The sequence below is a fragment of the Melanotaenia boesemani genome, chromosome 4, assembly GCF_017639745.1.
Source record: "Melanotaenia boesemani isolate fMelBoe1 chromosome 4, fMelBoe1.pri, whole genome shotgun sequence".
Lineage (NCBI taxonomy): Eukaryota > Metazoa > Chordata > Actinopteri > Atheriniformes > Melanotaeniidae > Melanotaenia > Melanotaenia boesemani.
In genome coordinates, this window is record NC_055685.1 from 22,041,833 (window position 1) to 22,062,663 (window position 20,831).

The following is a 20,831-nucleotide window of genomic DNA, read 5'->3' on the forward strand; positions in this document are numbered from 1 at the left end:
ATTTCAGCTTTTAACCTCTTTTTGTGAATGTGTCTATTTGTGTGAGTGCAGGGCAGTGTAGGAACAGGTGTGCAGGTATTGTCAGTGTCGCACAGCGGTATTAAATTGCTGAAGACTGTGAAAAGTAGCGCTGCAGCTCCAGACTACTTCAGAGTCCTACGACCCTACACGTAAGTTCTGCTTTTTGGTTAATATTAACATTTCTTTATCATGCTCATTAAAGCCATGTAAGTTGTCGCACAGACACATCAAACTAGCCTGATTTTTAAGAGGAATATTGATATCCAGGTAAAGCATTATAAGTTTTGGATTTTTAAAACATCTAATCAGCAAATCATGGTCATCATATGGTATACAGTATGTTTGCGATGCTGTCTATATGAAGAGTAATCTGCTATTTCCCCTTCATTTTCTCAGTTATGCGGACATCCTATTTGTAACCATCCCATCTGAGAACATGTTAGAGTTCAATCTGACCAATGAGAAGCTGATCCTGTTCTCTGCAAAGGCATTGCAAGTCAAACATCTCATAGACACCTTCATCAATGAGATCAAAAAGGTACTGCCCACACACTAGACACACACACACAGGAATGTTTTATGCCAGATACACACTGAATACCGCACATGTCTCTTAGGACTCAGACTACGTAGTTGCAGAGCGTAACTTTGTGACCGATGACCACTTGATGCTCAGTTTCCATAAAGGTGACATCATCAGGCTGCAAGTTATGGATGGGCTGGAGAAAGGTGAGACACTGTCAGACTCTGTGTGCTGTTACATGCTGGTAAATCTATGATATGACAATGTGAAGGAATGCTGTCTCCTCCAGGTCACGGCTACGGTTGCGTGGTGAGGAAGAAAGTTGTGTTTTTGGAAGAGCTTAAAAGAGACACTCAAGACTTTGGTGAGTTTTGAAGTGTTCAAATCCTTTAACTTAAACCACAAACTGAATCAGATCAACAAATTCAGTATTTTTCCATGAGGTGCCAGATGTTGGCCTCAAATAAAAGCAGAGTGATGACAGCTTTGAAATATAATCTGGACTGTCTGCATATCCTGGAGAGGTAATGGTATTTTATAGCTAAGGAGAAAAAATGCAATGACACTGACTGCGCCCGCAGCACTCTTTAAACACAGTATTGAATAAGAAAATTATTTTCCAGATGAAAGATGCCAAAGCAATTTGAAAAATATTGATTGATGTTCTTTCTTGGGGACATAAAAGATGAAATAGGATCACAGATGTCAAACAGGTACTGCATACAGCAGACAGCAGAGAAAGTGAATTTGCACAAAAATGTATAATTTGTTGTTATATTTTTAGAGTTTTTTTTTGTTTTTATCACTGCAACCTGGTTCCAGAAACCTTTCAGAAATGATATATTATAGATTTAAGTTTGAAAAAAACTAAGCATGGAGTATTTTTTACCCTACATTTATGACACTTCTGGTAGCCTTTCTAGCTGTTGTCATCAAAACAACAATTAGCTGTAACATTATGACCAACAGCCTAATATTTTGTATGTCTTCATCATGCTGTCAAAAGAGCTCTGACTAGTCCGGGCATTAAAAAAGGATATCTGCGGGTCATATTGTCAAAGTAACATCCTTGGAAAATCCCATCATGCATGTTTTACCAAGAGAACTCTGCATTTTAACAAGCTGAGAAATATTGCTAACCTTTACCAGTCAGTGGTTTAAATGTTAAAGGTTGATCAGCGTAACTTCGGTATTAATGAAAGATATCATCTTTATAAGATGTCAACCAGTTTCCATAAAACTCAAGGGGTTTGGAGAAAATTGTGTGTTCATATATAAAACTGGGGGAAATGAATGCCTCTATGAAGACAAAAACCTGGTGAGCTCCTTAGATTGCGTTGGACCGACAGATTGAGCAGAACGAGCTATCAAGTACAGCCGAGGGCAGAGTTCCCACCAGTGATAGCCGAATCTATAGCTGTACTATGTGTCAGGTTATCAGTGCAGCAGCGGAGGGGAGTCAGGTCGTATAAATGATGAAGAAAAGAATGCAGATAATGATCTCACCTGCTGTCGGACGGAAAGGCAGAAAGTGGTGGGAGGGAAAAGTGGTTTAGTATTCAGGTGTGTGCTGTTATGTAAATCTGTCTGTTCATGTATCAGGCTGGAAGTTTGGTGCCGTATTTGGGCGCTCTGGAGCATTCCTGACCGAGTGCGTCCATCCCGTTGCTCCTCCTGACTTCCTGACGCTGCCGTTGGACCGAAAGGCAGAGCCTCAAGGTGGAGCGGGACAGTTCGCCGTGTCATCAGCTGTTGCTGTTGCTGTGGCTTCCACCATGGCTGCACATGAAATAGACCAAACACTTGAGGTTCACGAGCAGGAACATGCACACACAAATACAATTCCCTCTTTATACCAGTTAAATTTGCCTTGTTTTACACTGTCCCTCTCTGTCTTTCAGAGAGTTTCCCTTGATGGCTTTTCTGATGGAGATCTGGATGAGAGAGCCCTACAGGACAGTAAATATGATATGTTGGAGTTTGCCAAGAAGTTCTTCAGACAAGCACCCAGTGGGAAGGGGTGAGACTGACACAAACTTACTAAAATGCTTAAAACCTTGTTATGTTGACATTCAGTGGTAGAGAGTAGGCCAATCAAACATGTGTACACTAATTCTGTGTTAAAGTACAATTTAAAAATACCACTTCACTTTCCAACTCCAAAATCGTTGTGAATTAACTAGTTTATCTTTTTTCAATTAAATTTAGCTGACTAATTTACTCTGTTGTCAATTACCTGGCAAATTTTGCCACTCAGGATTTGCAATCCTCATAGTCTGTCTAGAAATGTTATTTATTTTCAAACCTGATGTTTGTGTCACAGAAAAAAAAAACAAAAAAAAAAAACAATAAACTGTCTGTCCTTTCAAAAAATATTCATTGATCCATAGAGCCACCTTTCCTTTCAGTAGCTTCCATCAACCTTGTGTCAGTGGCTTCTGTCAGTCTCTTGATCTGTTCATGACCAAGTTTCACTGCAGCAGTTACTACAGCTTCCCAAATGCTGCAGAAAAAGATGTATTCTTCCCTTACTGTAAATGTCACGACTGAGAAAAGACTGAAAGTTTTTGATAGAAATTCGGTCAGGTGAGATGGGGAACCGGTCATCTTTGAGGCCTTTGCTGACTCGCCACCCCGTGGATGCCTGTGATGGGGAAATATCCTGCATAAAAATCACAGCTTTGTTCAAAGTACCAGACTTCTTTCAGTTTTACTGCCTGAAGAAAGCAACTTCCAGAAACTGGTAGCAGGTTTGGGAGGAAAACAGTCCATGTATTTTATCATCAAAAATAACATCCTATACAAGGTGTCCTAATTCACTCTACTCTAGTCTGACTCACACTGTGTTCTCTATCCAGTAGTGTTCCACCGCAGGTGCATTCATCTGCTCTGTCAGGAGTAACCATCATTTTAGCTTTCTATAAAACTATAAAAATCCCTTTTTAGGTATTTTTGGCTCAGTTTTGATCCTTTAAATTGTTAATTGTAAGTTCTAATGACATTTAAGCTTGATTTACTCATAACCAAGATATTCTTGAAAAATCATTGTCAATTTTTTATATGATTAAATCGTTAAAATGAATCTAAAGGCAGCACATTGTGACTTATTTTGTTCACAGAGATTCCCTGAAGAGCAAAAGCAAGAACCGAGACTCGAGAGAGCCCACTGAAATGATCAAGTTCTCCAAGGTGCATTCTTCTTTCTATCATCATCTCAGAGCAACGACGGTTCATTGAGTTGTTCAGATTAGGTTTAGTTAAAATAATTTTGTCCTTTGCAGACTCCTCTGAGCGAATCTCTGATAGAGTTCACAGACCCAGCCATGAACAGGGTTGCAGCTGATCTCTTCCTTTGTAAGTTTTTACCTTTTCTCTTGTGTAATTATACTTTTGTCTTTATCTCTCTGAAGTTGCTGTTTTTTGGGGGTTTCTTCTGTTATTTATTTAATTAAAGAGATTATAGGAAGAATTTACTTACAATTGTACAGCACTTTGGTCATTAATGCTGTTTTTAAAGTGCTCTATAAATAAAGACAATATGTTATATTGGGCCATGTAAGAAAAAATGCATAATTTCACTTGTATTACATTTAATAAATGCTTGCTTTCTCTGCTTTGCAAGAAATATGTATAGCTAATGTGTGTGTGGATGTGCATTTTGTGCAGCTATCATGCGCTTCATGGGTGATTCTGCACCAAGGGGGGTGGCAGAACATGAAGTGGTCAGCACATTCCTCAAGGTAAACATCTTCATAATTATTTCCAGCATTGCCATTTTCCCTGACTGTATACAAAGGCTTCTGCAAAATATTGACGCCTTGGTATTTTGAAGCTAGACCGCAATCACAAAATGATGAGGAATCTTATTGTGTTGCTTTTCAGTGACAATTTCTGACATATTTAATTAACTGACAAAAGAATAAGACAGCATCAAATATATTAATGACAGCAGCTTTGTTAGGAAGTTGAATGTTTTGGTATACACTTTATTGTATTTTTTACAAAATGATTTGAAGATATGAAGCTTAGGAACTTGTGCAGAATACCTAGCCAATTTGATTCTAGTTGAGTTTAGACATGCAGATTTATTCAACCTTCACCAATAGTATTTGGGTGAGTTAGTCCAGTTGTAATAGCTTTAATTTTGTAGGAGTTTCAATAAGACTACAACATTTACATGCTTTTTAAAAGTGCACTTTTGTTTTGCAATTTAAGGTGTTCTCAGTGGATGAATTTTATTAGTGTAGGGACTGCAGCAGCTGTCCAGTTGGTCATACTGATGTACTCCTGAAATAAAATAATAGAAAACAAGACAGAAAGCAGAAGTCTGGATGTATATTTGAGCTACAGTGACAGTAAGTTATGTAGCTGCTAGCAGTCATTGTTAAAGCTTTTCTTAGTTTGGTGCATTTGTGTACTTGTCAGACATTGAGGGAAAAGTGGAACCAAATATTCTATATACTATAGTCTAAAATGACTATTTTTAATGACTTGTCTATTGATTTAGAATAATAATTTTAGATAAATATGTACAACCATATAAAAGGGAGGTGTAGTAGTTTCTCTATTTTATATGCATCACCTGAGAGAATGAAAAGTTTGAAGTGAAGGGAGGGGGGGGGGGGGGGGGTTATGTCTCCTGTTCTGCCACTTCCTGAACTTACAGTATTGTAGAGAATCAAGTGTTAAACTAAATCTGCATTGAGTGTATTTCACATTTGGCCTCATGTTCCTCTTATAGTGTAATAGAGTACTTACAAGATAATGCGACACGCACTTGAAAATCCATTATGAATTCCCTCTGGCCATGTTAGAAATTAGACTTTTTAATGCACACTATATATAGGAACCTAGAGAAACTTTGTATGCACATATTTTATAGTTTTATTTCACAATTCTCAGCTGTAGGCAGAAAAAGAAGAGGAGGACCTCCAGTGATAAACTATGGACCTATGTTATATTAAACATGTGTGTGTGTGGGTGTGTGTGCTCTCCTCAGCTAATAGGAGAGTTCACCTTAATGAGGGATGAAGCTTACTGCCAGCTCCTCAAACAGCTTACTGCCAACACCAGCTCCAAACCGTAAGTCGGCCAGCCGTGCACTTACAATGTACACATCATACAGAGCACATGTTTCTTTGGTCTCTGAGCTTGTGATCCTGAGCACATCGGTGCACTCTTGTGCTCTGCAGCGATAGTTGCCAGCGAGGCTGGAGGTTGCTGTACATCCTGACTGCATTCCATCGCTGCTCTGAAGTCCTCAAGCCCTTCCTGCTGAAATACCTGCAGCAGGCTTCTCGCAGCGCAGGGCCGCAATATCAGGGTAAAATACACAAACATGTGCAGTAACGCTTAGTTTAAATTTGCTCTACATAATACCAAAATCACCACTTTATAATATTTGCTTTAAATTTGTAGGCATCGCTAAGGCGTGTGAACAGAATCTAAAGAAGACGTTGCAGTATGGTGGTCGCATTGTTACACCAAACAGCATGGAGCTGAAGGCTATGATGGTTAGTGCCTGCTTTTATTTGTCTCCAAGGGTGCAAGAAATACTGAAATCCTTCTCATAAATAAAACTACTAATACTAACAGTGTACGGATACTCTATTACACATGAAAGCAGCAACCAGTAAAAGCATTTGCAGCAGAATGCATGAACTGTCAGTATCAGAAGTGAAGCAGAAAGGCCACATTCAGGATAAAATTATTGCATTCAGACTCACTAAATAATTCTACGCTTTTCATCATTTGGGATTAGTCATATAAAAAAGTTTTAATTAAAAAAAAAAAAAAAATGGCGTGCTGCACGGCGGCTGCTGCCTCAGTCTGCCTGATTGGACGGGTTTGTACTGGAAAAAAATATTCATTGCATCTGTTGCAATGACAATAAAGTTTCATTCATTCATTCAAGTTCATGTTGTGTAAAATGCTGACTTCAGTTAATAGATATGAACAAACACATGCTTGATCCTCTTAGAATAGTGTCTGTTAATAAAGGTTAAACACTTAACAAATGACAGAATATTGACATGATCATTTTCATATGATCAATAGTTAAGTGGGTAAAGGAAGTTCCTGTTTAATAAAAATTATACCGTCAGATTAATTGATTAAAGCATGTGTTGCAGACAAAGTGGCAATGATTAAATCCACTGTGGGAGTCATAAATGAAAGCTGTCATTTTTAAAGCTTTCACATTAGGAATTTTATGCTTTTTGTATTTGATGTGAACAACAGCACCATCCCAAGATGAGACAAGCTCTCTAAGTCCATCAGAAAAAGAAGTCACTGAGACTGGCAAACTGATCTCCAAATAGTCTAAAATAAATCACTGTACATATTGTGTACATCTTGTATATGTGTTTATTTTCATATTGTTTATCTTTATATATCAATAGTTGTTAATTTAGTTAATATTCGATTCCATTTATTGTATTCTTATTGTAAGATTTAGTAGAGTTCTCCCACAAGCAACTCAGCCTCTTGTATGGGGCAGGGCTGTGAAAAGCTTCCCCCATCCCCAGTCAGCCAACCCAGGTTGCCCTGCCCTCTGAGGAGGGAAGAACAAACATATAACTCAAGGCTTTAAGGTTCTTTTTAGTAACTTTTCTTTGATAAATTAAATTAGTGAATAGTACCTCCCTCTAAGTGTCCATGAGCATCTCCTTTTCCAACTCTTTCTTAGAATATTTTTCCAGCTCCTTTCCAGCTCTTCTTATTATGTCTGCTGTCCTCTCTCCCCTGGCCCTCCAGTCCTCCTTTGATGAGGTGACTTAAGCAGCTGCACCCGTCACTGCTGCGTAGGCCTTTGGAAAGTGTAGTTTGAAGCCCAAGCAATCACTTTCCGTTTTGGTGGCTGCTGGACCAGAATGTATATGATCTCTGATGGGGTCATATTGTCTTTTTTTTCCATGTTTATTTTGTTCTTATATAATTTTAAATAAATTCAGACATTAAAACAAAATCTTTAAATGAATATAAAAGCTTAAACTAAAAATTAAAAAGTATCTGCTTTTTTTCTTTAGTACATGCAAGATGCGCTGTCTTTAATAATTTTTTTTCCTTTTGTTTGCTTTTATTTCAGATAACTTTTTGTCAAATCAGTGACTGGTATTATAAAAAATTCTTGTAGTGTTCAGCTGTACTGCCTTTTATCTGTATACATACATACAAAAAAGATCACTTCTTTTGTATATATGTTTAACAGGTTTACAACTTTGATAGTATTTTGTTCACAAATGAACACAGTATTCCACCACCTACTTTTTGGTCATGAATAACAATGACGTTTGCTTTGACTTTGATTATGTAATGCAATGCAGCTGCAGGCTTAATTGTATTTAAGACAGATCAAATTCTTTTTTTTTTTTTTCTGGTCTGCACACATAATGAATGTAGTAGAACGTATCTAGAAAAACCCTGATGCAGTTTTTCTTTCTGTGCTCCAGACCTCCTTGAGTTTCTAAAATTGATTGCAAACACTTCCCTGAGGTTTTGTGTTGCGGTGGATGGCATATTCCAGGGAAATATAGTCTGACAACAATGCTCAGTTTTCTCTTGGTTCAGCATTGACAGAAAATACTCTCCCTGATCATTTTAGCAATAGTTCTAGCTGAAGTTAGTTTTGCATTTATTTATAAACCAGTGAGCTTGAAGCATAATTCCACAGAGATAACAGGGAGATAAAATTACTGAAAAACAGGAGTTTTTGCTCATTTTGTGGAATTTGTTGATGATTTAAAAAAACAAACATTGACTAGAAACATCCTTATCAGGATACGTTTTGTGTAATTGTATCATTAATAACAAAAACCTCAAAACTACGCAGCACTTAAGAGCAGTGTATAACCTCAGCATGTGTTCAGGTTTAGATAAGTTTCAGTCCTGAAAACTGAGTACACACTACAGTGTGTGTACAGCATATACCATATGAGTGTTTGATTGTGCTTTTTCAGGCGGGTCGTAGTTCAAAACGTCAGCTGTTTCTCTTCCCTGGAGGCATTGAACGTCACGTGAAGATCAAAACATGCTCCGTAAGTGTTCACCTCCTGCTGGCAGTTCACTATCACTGTGATGCACGAGTGTGAGGAGGTCACGATGGACTTGCCTGTCTGTGTTGGTGTTGTCATGTTTTTCAGGTTGCCCTGGAGGTGATAGAGGAGCTGTGTTATGAGATGGGTTTACACAGAATGGATGCCATAGAAGAATATGCCGTATTTTTAGTGACTAACAGAGGTGTGCTCACAAATGTTTTGTTCTCTCAGTCACACACACACATACACACACAAGCGTTTTAATGACTGTATTCATGCATGAAGTCAGTCTTTTTGTCATAGTCAGTGAAACAGAGCCACTCACAGATCACATAGCGGACTGAAGGAGAAAGTTCTTTGTGTTCTGGAGCTATAGCATCATTACAAAATAATAGGAAATGTTTCAGTATCAACTTTTCATGTCTGATACACAGTATGTTCCATAAAAGATTACATCGTTAGAAATGAATGACTTTTTACATCATTTTAAGGTGCATATGTGGGATTTATTTGCATTTTGTGCATGTTTTTCCAATCTAGTTTCCAAGGAACTTGTGATACTGTGAAGTACATATAAAGTTATTTAGTTGAAAATACTACAAAGAAAACACATTAGTTGTTTAAATTAAATAAATAAGATAAATTTACTTCAGTATATTTTGTCAAGATGTGATCAATGTGAATTTGATACTAGCAACGTAGGCCAAAAAAGCCTGAACAGAGGCAAGAGGTTTACCACTCTGTGAAGGGGTGTTTTATCTTTTTTTTATTTTTTTTTATTTAGAGGACATCAACTAAATCTGTGTATTCACAAACCTAAAAACTGGTATGCATTCAATCATTCAGATGACACAGAGGGCCTGTAGATATTTCAAATGCACCGCATGGTGGCAGCGAACCTTAGTAGAGAGTTTAGCTGTGTTATTCTGGAAGCAATTTATATCATACCTGGTACTGCTGCAGACACAGCCTGTGGCATCATCAGCTCTGAGGTTGCTAGGCTACAAACACAGTATCTTAATGCATTCATTGTGAATTCTGGAAAATTCTCTCTGCAACATTACCAGCATTAGAACAGTTTGTCAGCTGTTCCACCAAATGTTGGACTTATTTTACACAAATACTAAAATGCTTCTCACCTCCAAATACAAACCAATCGTTCAGCAGCAACCAGTCATCACACAGACTATTACAACCTGGTCTAATGATGCTGAAGATGCTCTGAGAGGGTGCTTTGAGGCCACAGACTGGAATGTCCTGTGTGAACCACGTGGAGATGTCATCAATGTGTGACAGATTATATAAACATCTGTGTGGACAGCATCGCCCAAACAAGAACAGTGAGGTGCTTCCCCAGTAACAAACCCTGGACCACCAGTGATCTGAAAAAGTTACTAAACATCAAAAGAAAAGCTTTCTCCAGCAGAACAACATGAAAGATGTCTGTTCAGGAATGAAAATTATCATTGGCTTCAGGGATCAGACATAGATAGATAGATAGATAGATAGATAGATAGATAGATAGATAGATAGATAGATAGATAGATAGATAGATAGACAGATAGATAGATAGATAGATAGATAGATGGATGGATGGATGGATGGATGGATGGATGGATGGATGGATGGATGGATGGATGGATAGATAGATAGATAGATAGATAGATAGATAGATAGATAGATAGATAGATAGATAGACAGACAGACAGACAGACAGACAGACAGACAGACAGACTTTATTAATCCCAAATTGGGAAATTACAACCAAACTGGGAAATGAAGATCTAGACAGAGCTAATGAGCTGAACATGTTCTTCGGTAGGTTCAGTTCGCCCCCTGCCTCCAGTCCAACAGACCACACATCCTCCATGAGCTCACAGCTTTCCTGTCTCACTTCCACTCTGTATCCCTGCAGCTCAGTCATGTACCTTAACACAGCCTCATGTCCCTCCACATCATAACATACTGAGACTTCCTCTGCCTCCACCTCTAGCCTGTTTGTCTCCTGCAGTCAGGTGAAAAAGCAGCTGGAGCAACTGAACTAAAATCAGGCTGCAGGTCCAGATGGTGTTAGTCCCAGGGTTTTAAAAAAACCTGCTCAGACCAGCTATGTTGGATTTTTTAGCACCTTTTCAACACCAGCCTGAGTCAGAAAAGAGTCCCTATGTTATGGAAAACATCCTGTCTTGTTCTAGTACCTAAAAAATCCCAACCATCTGAACCAAATGACTACAGACCAGTTGCCCCAACATCTGACATCATTTAAGTCCTTGACAGACTGTTATTGGTTCAACTCAATAAGCAAGTGAACACCTTTCAGGACCCATTACAGTTGCCATCGTAATGGGTTTAGGGTTCATCTACCTTCTTAAGAGGGCCCACTCTCACCTGGACCAATCAGGCAGCACTTAGAGGATCATGTTCTTTGATTTCTCAGTTGTGTTTAAAAACAAATCCAGCCTGCTTTGTTATGTGAAAAGCTCCATAAATTCCAGGTGGATCCCTCCACAACCACCTGGATTTATGACTACCTAACAAACAGACCACAGTTTGTGAGACTGAAAGGTTGTGTGTCCGAGATGGTTGTCAGCAGCACTGGAGCACCACAAGGAACTTTACTGTCACCATTTCTCTTCACACTGTACACCTCAGACTTCCAATACAACTCTGAGTCCTGTCATCTGCAGAAGTACTCTGATGCAATTGTGGGGCATATAAGTGTTGGGACAAGAAGCTGAGTACAGAGAACTGGTCAGTCAATTTGTAAGATGGTGCAGAAATAATCACCTCATCTTGAACACAAAACAAAAGAGACAATTGTTGACTTTGGAAGGAACAGGAATAAACAAAACACTGTTTACATTCGAGGAGAAGAGGTGGAGGTGGTGGAGGAAAACAAGTACTTTGGAGTTCAGCTAGAAAACAGACTAGACTGGAAATGTAACACAGAGGCTTGTAAAAGAAGAAACAGAGCAGACTCAGTTTCTTAATGAAGCTGAGATAATTTAATGTCTGCACCAATATGTTGCAAACAGAATACAAGCAGGAAAAAACTCTACAAAATGAAACAGGAAACAAGACAGAACTCAAAAATGACAAAAGACTAGAAACTAAAAACAAATTAATAATATGAAAAAAACCGGCAGACGGCAGGAAATTCATGTAAGCATCTTTTTAAATATCAATTGTTTTTTTCTCATATTAAAGCCCCTACTTAATCAAAGTCTGATTTTTCTCCAACATTATTTTTTCCCCCTCTGAAGCCCTCATAAAATAGATCAACTTTAGGCATCCTCAAAACTATTTCATTTAAAGGAGTTTTGTTAATGAATGCAAAGCAAAAATGGCTTTGAATGCAATTGGAAGGATCCCCAATCCCAGCAGTGAAATATAGCATATAATGCTGGATGACACGGCTCAGTGGATTTCCATCTGAACAGTTTCTTATATCAGTACTGCCCCATAGTGGACAAACAGTTGTCACTGGCCTGGCTAGACAAGCCTTTATGGAAGAAGGCCAAGTGCTTTCTGCCAGATCAATTAAAGCATGAGCTCTCAGATTTGTGCAGTTACAGAGGTTTCCTTTTTTTAATCCACTTTAGAATCAACCACCAGATCAAACGCAGGCCAAATGTAAATATCACCCCTATTTCTTAAAAGCCATAGCTTCACTTAAAAGCAGTCATTTCTACAGTTCAGTGATCACAGGACCACAGCAACAATAATCCCTCACTATAGGATAACAGTAAAAACACAGCAAAAGAGTTGTTTCTTATGTTATCTGTTAAAACAGATTAGCGGCTTGTTCCATCGTTAAATATCTCCACATGACAACAGCTGGCAGCTGCTACCATTCATGTGAGGCACAGCAGGTTACGCAGAATGTGAATAAACAGTAATAATGTGACATTTCAGTGTGTGTCAGTAAATTAACTAGTTTTTAAGTTACAGTTAGATTGTGAAATCCCTCATGAATTATTATATGTGTCTATGTACAGTAACATCATCACATGTGTTTGATTCAGGTCAAAATGTGCGTCCTCTGAATAAGCATGAGTATATCCTGGATGTAGCCACAGAGGCAGAGGTAGTCGACACCAACTACAGTCTGTGGTTTCGACGAGTCGTTTGGACTCAGCCGCTCAAGTTTGAGAATGAACTCTGTGTCGCCATGCAGTATAACCAGGTACAACACAGGATGTTTCACGTACTGCACACACCATCTGTTACTCACATGTTTGTGTGTATAACTCTGCCTGTGTAAATGTTTAGATCCTCCCGGACTATCGAAAAGGTTTGTTGAATGTTCTTCCACATGGAAAAGTGAGTGATCAACAGTTCCACCAAATCTCCAAGCTGGCAGCCTTGCAGCACAGAGCCAAAGACATCATCTTCATTCCTAGCATGTGAGAAAACACTGGCAACATGAATATGGTCTAAGCTCCAGTCTTCCCCTCTCAGTGTACTGTTTGCAAATTCTAGTGTCGACTGGTCTAATTTTTTAGTTAAGAAAATACTTATTAGAAGAAGATCAATTAAATTAAATTAAACAAAAAAAAGTTTTGTTAAAAAAACACAAAAAGAGGAAAAACGAGCAGAAAATTCCTCAGAAAAACATTTACACAGAAAACAGTCATCTCTACCTGACAGGTGGATTCTTCTGATAGTATTTCATCTTTTAGCCCTAAGGCTTTTTTTTTTATTTTTTATTTTTTTTACTGTAAAGCCTGAAGTCTTTCTGCAAAGTGTAAAATGATTCACGAAGACTTTCTGTCAGCCTCTAAAGATGTTAGAAACATGGAGTCACAAACACACGAGAGGTTCAGTCTTAAGCGTTTGTTTTTAATCGCTGGCTTTTTCCTTCATGTTTATCAGTATTTTTTAAACTTACATCACTGTTTTTGATTTACATTTTATATATTATTCTATAAATGTTCAAAAAGGTTGATACTTTCACAGGAAGTGGGTTTTTCCTGGTTGGAGGATGACCAGTTAAAACTAATTCCTGACAAGAAGCTGTCTTCATTTTTTTCACTTAGGGATGTCCACCACCATTGTTTTAATGTTTTCCTCTACAAGGTTTGTTTCTGGTTAAATAACAATAACTAGTAATTCAGCATGTACTACCACCCTCTGCCCACACTACGCTACTTACTGTATTCACTTGAGAACAGTGAAAAGAAACCAAGTTCACATAACTTTTCTGATTTTTCATAAGATTACTTATTACTCATAAGATTTGAGTTATATTCAATATTTCAACTAAATTGATTTGTACGTCCAGAGGAATTACATGTATTACAACTAATTCTGGTCCCGTAGTTGAGGGTTTTGTTAGTTTTTTGTCTTTACCAAATAGCTATATATTTGTCTTTATAGCTGCATTTGTGTAAAATTACCAAAATCTCCATTCCCAATTAGCACGTGAAACCAACAACAGTTCAGGTTAAATTATAGGAAGGACAGGAAGGAGAATCTACTAAAGGTCTATTAGAAGGATAATGAGGAGAACCTTTTTCCACATTATCTCCCAGATTAAAAGAATGACAGTGGAAAAATGTCTCTGTTCTTTTGCAGTAAACACAAGCTCAGTATAAAGCAAAGCCAGTTGTTTAAAGGGTGTGACTGAGTTTTCTTTTCTTTTCTTTCTTGGCTGTGAAAACTCTTGCTCTTGCTGTTGTTATCACTGTCACTTTCCTCCCACACACAGAGGAAAGAGCAGAGCAGAACAACTCACTGTTGTGTAAAATGGTTTTAAGAAATGCTGGAAATCACAAAGTGAAGCAGACTTCTGTTTATCTGAAAATGGGTTTCTGCTCTTCTCTTCTTAAGACACGAATTGTCGGAGTACATCGCCACGCCTCTTTTCAAAAAGCAGCCGCCACAGCAGTGGGTTACCATGGTGACACAGCACATGCAGCAAATACAGGCCCTGAACCCGCACCAGGCCAGAGCACAGTTTCTGGGTAAGATCCCTGTTTATAGGAAGGGAAGGTACTGCAGATTAAAAAAAAATAATAAATAACGTTTATATATATTTTTTTTATAGTTTCTCTGTTTTTGTTGACTTAGACATGCTACTGCTTTTTGTATTATAATACAGTGAATGCATATTTAAGATGACTAAACTCCATGCTGAGTTAACAGTAGAGCAACATATCTGTATTAATTCTATAGTACAAAATATGTAACAAGGAATAAATAGGTGACAAATTGTAAGCCTTTTTGGTAAACAATGCTTTTGTGTGTATAGGGCTGGTCAGTGCATTCCCCATGTTCGGCTCCTCGTTTTTCTACATCCACAGCAGCAGCTCCACCACCTTCTATGCTCCCTGTATTCTTGCAGTCAATCAACATGGTCTGCACTTCCTGCACAAAACTACTCATGTAAGAAATCACACATACTCTTTCTCAGTCCCTGTGTGACTCATCAGGAAGACAGGAGCATGAGCTCTGAGGCAGAGTTTTACTTTCATTTGGATGCTGTAAAGTTTCGTCTCTGTGGTGCAGGACTTGATGGCAGTGGTCCCTCTAGTGGAGGTTCAGTCCAGCCGCACACAGAGGCCCACTGCTGGAACCAGTTACCCATATGTTGACCTCACTTTGGGAGACATGAACACACAACGGGTCATTCAGCTGCAGCTAGAGCAGGTATGAAAAGATGTCAGAGATGATGACACAAACATGTGTTTATCTGTACAGGAACTCTTGCACGCTGATGGTGTATCTTTTTGTACACAGGGCCTGGAGCTGTGTCGAGTCATCGCAATGCAGGTGGAAAACATGATGTCTGTGCGGGAGAAGAGGCTCACTCTGCCACCCAGTGAAATCACAATGTTGTAACACTATGGAGAAACTCTTCTTTACTTTCAGGTGTTTGTTGGATGTCACCCACATACACTACCATGTCAAGTGAGCACACCATGATGTCACTCCAATATTCTCTGGACTATTTTTGTGCATTTTCTGACAAACTGAAGCCCAGAAACCATTCATCTGGGCATTTTTGTATATTTCTTGAAGGTTTGATGGTTGCACTTAGTGCTTGGTGTTTAATCTACACAGAAGCTGTTGAACACTAAGGAAGCATCACAGTTTATTCAACATTGTCTTTGTAACTGATTGCTACACTGTTTTGTTTTTTATTATTATGTTAATACTATGGTTGACTGTAAATCATAATGTAAACAATAGTTGTATTTATTTTATTTTTTTAAGGAAAGTTTTATCATAATAAAAAAGCTTTTATGGAGAATTATAAGCACTCGCACACTTATTGAATTATTCACATTGAATACTTTGATAGGCAGGACCAATAAAAATAACAAGTAATTGTATTCATTTTTTTATTTATATAACAACTGTATTCTGTAAAATTACAAGATAAAACAAAAATTTTAGATTTTTTTTTAATTGAAGCCTTTTGTTTCTTAGTCAGTGACTCAAATTAAAAAGAAAAACAGAAAAACTATCTGAGAAATAGTAGTAATGAAAACTGGTGCCCTTCAACCCTTTTGGCCAAAAAGCAGTGTGTGGTTGGCATCACTTTTTATATGTCTGTTGGTTAAGAGTTCTGTAAGTTAGTTCCACTAAACCTCTCAGAAAGTACATTTTCATTAAGTGACTGCGTGTTAGAATTATTTATAAGAAATCGAAGATTAGGGAAAAGTCCAGAAAATGTTTGTACATCAAAACTTTTTCTATTGATTTTCTTCTATTAATAATTTCATTACCCCTCCTATTTATCTGTATAAAACTGTATGAGTAGTTCAGACTAGCTTGAGCCGCAGCACCCAGCAAACACATCGGGGCCAAGATGAGTACTAACACAAACAGGATTGATATTTGGGACCAACTTGAGAAACTGAACTGGAGCCTGGTAAATTTTGTCCTTATTTTCCATGGTGGCCCCATTTGTGTTTGCCCTGGTGTGTTTATAGTGGGAATTTGATGGGCCCCAAACCAATAACTAATGCTAATATTTATGCACTTATTACAAACGATAGAAGGATTTTTCATGCACGACTTAAAATTGTGATCGATGTACCGGTACCGTCATGTAAGCAAAGGATCTGAAAAATGTTTTTAATATTTATTTCTTTGTTTGTTTTACCACCACCTACAAGGGCAAAGTATGTCTCCCCACTGGCTGATTACTGTTTTGTTTTCATTTCACAGCATTTTAGCGTTTATATATATTATTATTATTATTATTATTATTATTATTATCATTATTACTTTTGGGTATTAAATTAGCATTTTCTCATTTAGTAGCTTTGGAAGTAATACCATCTGTTTTGCTTTATAGAAAACTGTAAACCTCGTGAGCGTAAATGAGATGACAGTGGGACTAAATTAGCAGGAGAGAGCTGGTGCACGTCCTTAGCGATCCCAAAATGGATTTAGCCCCTCCCACTAACTCAAGTCACTGAGCATGCGCAGATTCCCGGCAGGTTGCACGAGTTTATTTTCAGGTTTGCTCTTGGAGAGTAGTGGTGAAGGTGTAAAACTAACCGCGGTCGGTCTTTGTGCCGATATAAAAATGTACTTCTTGGATATTTTGAGTTAAAACGTGAGTAGAAGCATCTCTGGATCATAAACGTTAGGATTGTGGCGGTGACGTGTGAAATGTTGCTGCGTGGTTTATCAGTATTTCCAGGCGGCGACAGACTTGCCAAGCCAGGCTAGTTGAGCTAACTAGCTAGCTGGTAGCCGAGCAGCCCAGAAAACAACGCTCACCTCTTTGCTGGCTTGGCACAGCGTGGTGTGGTGGGGTGTCGACGCGGTATTTATTTACAGTTCTAGTTTTTCGCAAGCGATAATATCTACAGACTAACAGGTACTACTCCAAAGTAACACTTCAGTCCAGAGACGGGGTGGTGGAACCTAGCACATATTAGCTATTTTGTGCGCTTTACGCTGCTGTGTGAGAGCCGGTGACCACTTTTAAGTAACATCCATCTTTCGACGTCCTACTTGTTCGTTTTAAAACAGACTGTTAAAATCGGTGCTGAAATGCGGCGCTGATGCATTCTTTATGTTAGCTAGGAGCATACTTTATAGCACAGCGGTCACATTGTTTTGGCTGACATGGCAGCTAGCGGATACTCTGACCTGAGGGAAAAGCTGAAGTCCATGACTCCGCACAGAGACGACTGTAAGAATAAATATGTGGACAGAACGAGTAACGGCAGCGCGAAAGGAAGAAAACGAAAGTATCGAGAGTCCGATGACGATGAGTATGGGCACAGTGATGACAGCGCTGAGCTCAGGGAACAGGAGGCCCGTCAGGTGAAGAGCAGCATCCAGCAGAGGAGCATCTTCACTCCGGAGGAGTGCGCCCGCATCGAGGAAAAGATAGACGAGGTGGTTGCCAAAGGAGAGGCAGGACATTACCGTGAACACACCGTGGACAGGGCACCCCTCCGCAATAAGTACTTCTTTGGGGAGGGTTATACATATGGAGCCCAACTGGAGAAGCGAGGGCCCGGTCAGGAGCGCCTGTATCGCAAAGGAGAGGTGGACGAGATCCCTAGCTGGGTGCATGAGTTGGTGATCAAGCGGCTGGTGTCCAACGGAGTGATCCCGGAAGGGTTTGTCAACAGTGCAGTCATCAATGATTATCAACCAGGTGGTTGCATAGTGTCGCATGTAGATCCCCTGCACATCTTTGCAAGGCCCATTGTCTCAGTGTCCTTCTTCAGTGACAGCGCACTCTGCTTTGGCTGCCGCTTCCAGTTCAAACCAATCCGGGTGTCAGAGCCTGTGTTTGTCCTGCCGGTGAAGAGAGGGAGCGTCACAGTACTCAGGTGACTTCCATCTTCACACTTTGAATACTTTTAATGTAATTGCTCAAGCTTAAAGTCTTGATTACTCTTTTTTTTCTTTCACTCTCAGTGGCTATGCTGCAGATGACATTACTCATTGTATTAGGCCCCAGGATATCAAAGAACGGCGTGCAGTGATCATCCTCAGAAAGTGAGTCAGCTTACTAATAATTTAACTGTCTTAAGTTAAATCTCCTTCGTCTTCTAGTTTTTCTACTTGTGCTCCCACTTCTTTTTGCCAGGACCAGACCTGATGCACCTCGACTGGACTCCGAAAGACCTTTAAGATCATCTCCCACAGGGAGGCCAGCTCCGTTGAAGGCCAAGCGCTCTCATCGCAAAGCAGATCCCGATGCTGCTCACAGGTATACATACACAGACACAACTGACTTTTTCCAAAGATACAAACTAAACAGAAAATGGGGTGATAAGATATTAAAAACAAAACGAAGGATCATCGGGAACTGGTAGAAATGGAAGAGGAGGACATCATAACATCCACAACTGTGATACATTAGCGGCGTTTTTATCTTACTCTCTTCAAAATTTGAAGTGAACTTAAGAAATGTTTCAACTGATAAAATAATTAAGTGTTTAGGAGCAAATTAAGTAACCTGCATATTTTATCTTTTTCAGCAAATATGGGCTATTTTTATGGTCTTAAAGAAGATAAAGTTGATCAGTCATGTCTTTATTGATCAGAAGTACTGAACACTACCTGAATGTGCTGTTGCCTTGATTTGTGAGAGACTGGAGTATAAGTTTGAACCCAACTAGTCCAGGGTGGTTTTCTTATGAATGTTGGCATTCCTGTCAAAAAAACTGAAGCAAAATAAGTGTAACAGGACTCTTATTTATAAATCATTACTGCTGAGGTTAAATTAGTGAGTAAATGTGGTGTAAAAATGTATCCTCACAAGTGAACACATTTCACAAGCTTCCCCTGAAACGGGCTCATAAGGTTGATAAGAAAATAGGATGTTGGTCATATTTTAATAGCTCTCATAACACCTTGAAGAAGTGCACGTGGGGTATACAATGTAGTATACGGACATAGTTCTGAGGTAAAGCAACAGATACTTAAGAGATTAATGTAGTGCAGAAACGGATAATAACTGAAATAAATTTTAGTTTGCATGTGATAAACAAAATCTTTCTCCGCCAGGCCGAGGGTTCTAGAGATGGACAAAGAGGAGAACAGGCATCCTTCGTTCTCCCATCATCGTCATCACAGCATTACTTCAGAGAACTACTGGAGGCGTGATCAAGACAACAAACACCGGGAGAGTTCAGGGCGCAAAATCAAAATGAGACGCCACTGAGTATTTTTTTTTTTTTTTTTTTTTTTTTTTTTTTTTTCCCCCTTGTAGGTTTATAAAAATGAATATCTCTGCTATTTTGTACCCATCACTATTATTTAGTAGATCATTCATCATTTTGTTAGTCCAGAAAAGACTGGCACAAGGAGCACAGTCATATTTGTTTTGATTTGGGTCTGAATCATACTCTATGTATATTTGTTTCTGGCAGATAACACTGGTGTCTCTGCTGCATTTTCCATAACCTCATGTTACTCACTACAGTAAAAGGCTCTATTGTTACGTTACTCAGTTGCATTGAATTAAACTTGTATTTTTCCTTTGTTCATAGTTAATTCTGAATGGCATGTATTATTTTGTACACAAGATGTACAGACCTTAAAGAGCTAAAAAGGAAGATGTATGTATGAAGTTGTACAAAGCTAAACCTGAGCTATAATCTAACTTGTCATAATGTACAATATGTTTGTATAGTCTTTTATTGGGGGGGGGGGGGGGGGTGCTTTCATGAAGAATAATCCTGTATTTATTTTTTTCCCTCGCTGCACTTAAGTACTTAAATTTAGGATCCATACCTTTGCCGTGCCCTGTCAGGTCTTCACTCTTTGTTAATTTTAACCTACATATTGCAGTTTAAGTTGAAGTAGCTGGCACGTGTGCAGCCTTGTTTTCTGTTGCGATTTGACCCATCTTAAAGGAGTTTAGAGTATAAACTACACTGATGCTCTAAGGAGTGAGGACTAACTCAGGTCTTCTTTTACACTCTGTCAGTCTAAAGATGCTCTACTTTATTGAGTTGGTCATGTCATTGTATTAAATCCAATTTTCCTCATATTGGGTCTTTTGGAACTTTGACCAAAACCGCAGCTATTGCTGCTCAATAGAGATGCCTTGTTTTAATCTGAACAAAACACAGGTTTTATTTGGGTCTGAACAAACTCAACTTTCACAAGTGAGATCTCTCTAAACACATGTCTCCTGCTTCCTGTCAGCCATGACAGCAATGTTAGTCTGAAGTTACACATGAACAAAAATAACTTCACAGGAGAAACTGCTTTCTAAAACAGGGTGAGTGAAGCTCTGCAGTACTTAAAACTTGGCAACA

At 38.7% G+C, this 20,831-nt stretch overlaps 2 protein-coding genes across 4 annotated transcripts in view; both read left to right on the forward strand.

Moving 5' to 3' along the window:
- Positions 1–15,838, forward strand: part of myo15ab (myosin XVAb) — a 55,743-nt gene extending 39,905 nt beyond the window's left edge. For all 3 annotated transcript variants that reach the window (XM_041983909.1, XM_041983910.1, XM_041983911.1), the window contains 20 exons: positions 52–170; positions 418–559; positions 639–750; positions 834–908; positions 2,147–2,352; positions 2,446–2,564; positions 3,664–3,733; positions 3,826–3,898; positions 4,211–4,284; positions 5,544–5,626; positions 5,737–5,867; positions 5,963–6,057; positions 8,503–8,580; positions 8,686–8,782; positions 12,606–12,766; positions 12,853–12,986; positions 14,413–14,546; positions 14,834–14,967; positions 15,091–15,231; positions 15,322–15,838. In XM_041983909.1, the coding sequence (XP_041839843.1) occupies positions 52–170; positions 418–559; positions 639–750; positions 834–908; positions 2,147–2,352; positions 2,446–2,564; positions 3,664–3,733; positions 3,826–3,898; positions 4,211–4,284; positions 5,544–5,626; positions 5,737–5,867; positions 5,963–6,057; positions 8,503–8,580; positions 8,686–8,782; positions 12,606–12,766; positions 12,853–12,986; positions 14,413–14,546; positions 14,834–14,967; positions 15,091–15,231; positions 15,322–15,423 (2,280 nt within the window). In that variant the 3' untranslated portion in view covers positions 15,424–15,838. The remainder of the gene's footprint in view (positions 1–51; positions 171–417; positions 560–638; positions 751–833; positions 909–2,146; positions 2,353–2,445; positions 2,565–3,663; positions 3,734–3,825; positions 3,899–4,210; positions 4,285–5,543; positions 5,627–5,736; positions 5,868–5,962; positions 6,058–8,502; positions 8,581–8,685; positions 8,783–12,605; positions 12,767–12,852; positions 12,987–14,412; positions 14,547–14,833; positions 14,968–15,090; positions 15,232–15,321) is intronic.
- A 1,176-nt stretch (positions 15,839–17,014) lies between these two features.
- Positions 17,015–20,558, forward strand: alkbh5 (alkB homolog 5, RNA demethylase). The gene is made up of 4 exons (XM_041983648.1): positions 17,015–18,389; positions 18,478–18,558; positions 18,650–18,772; positions 19,573–20,558. The coding sequence occupies exons 1-4, from the start codon at positions 17,671–17,673 to the stop codon at positions 19,727–19,729; spliced, it is 1,080 nt and encodes a 359-aa protein (XP_041839582.1). The 5' UTR covers positions 17,015–17,670; the 3' UTR covers positions 19,730–20,558.
- The last annotated feature ends 273 nt before the right edge of the window (positions 20,559–20,831 follow it).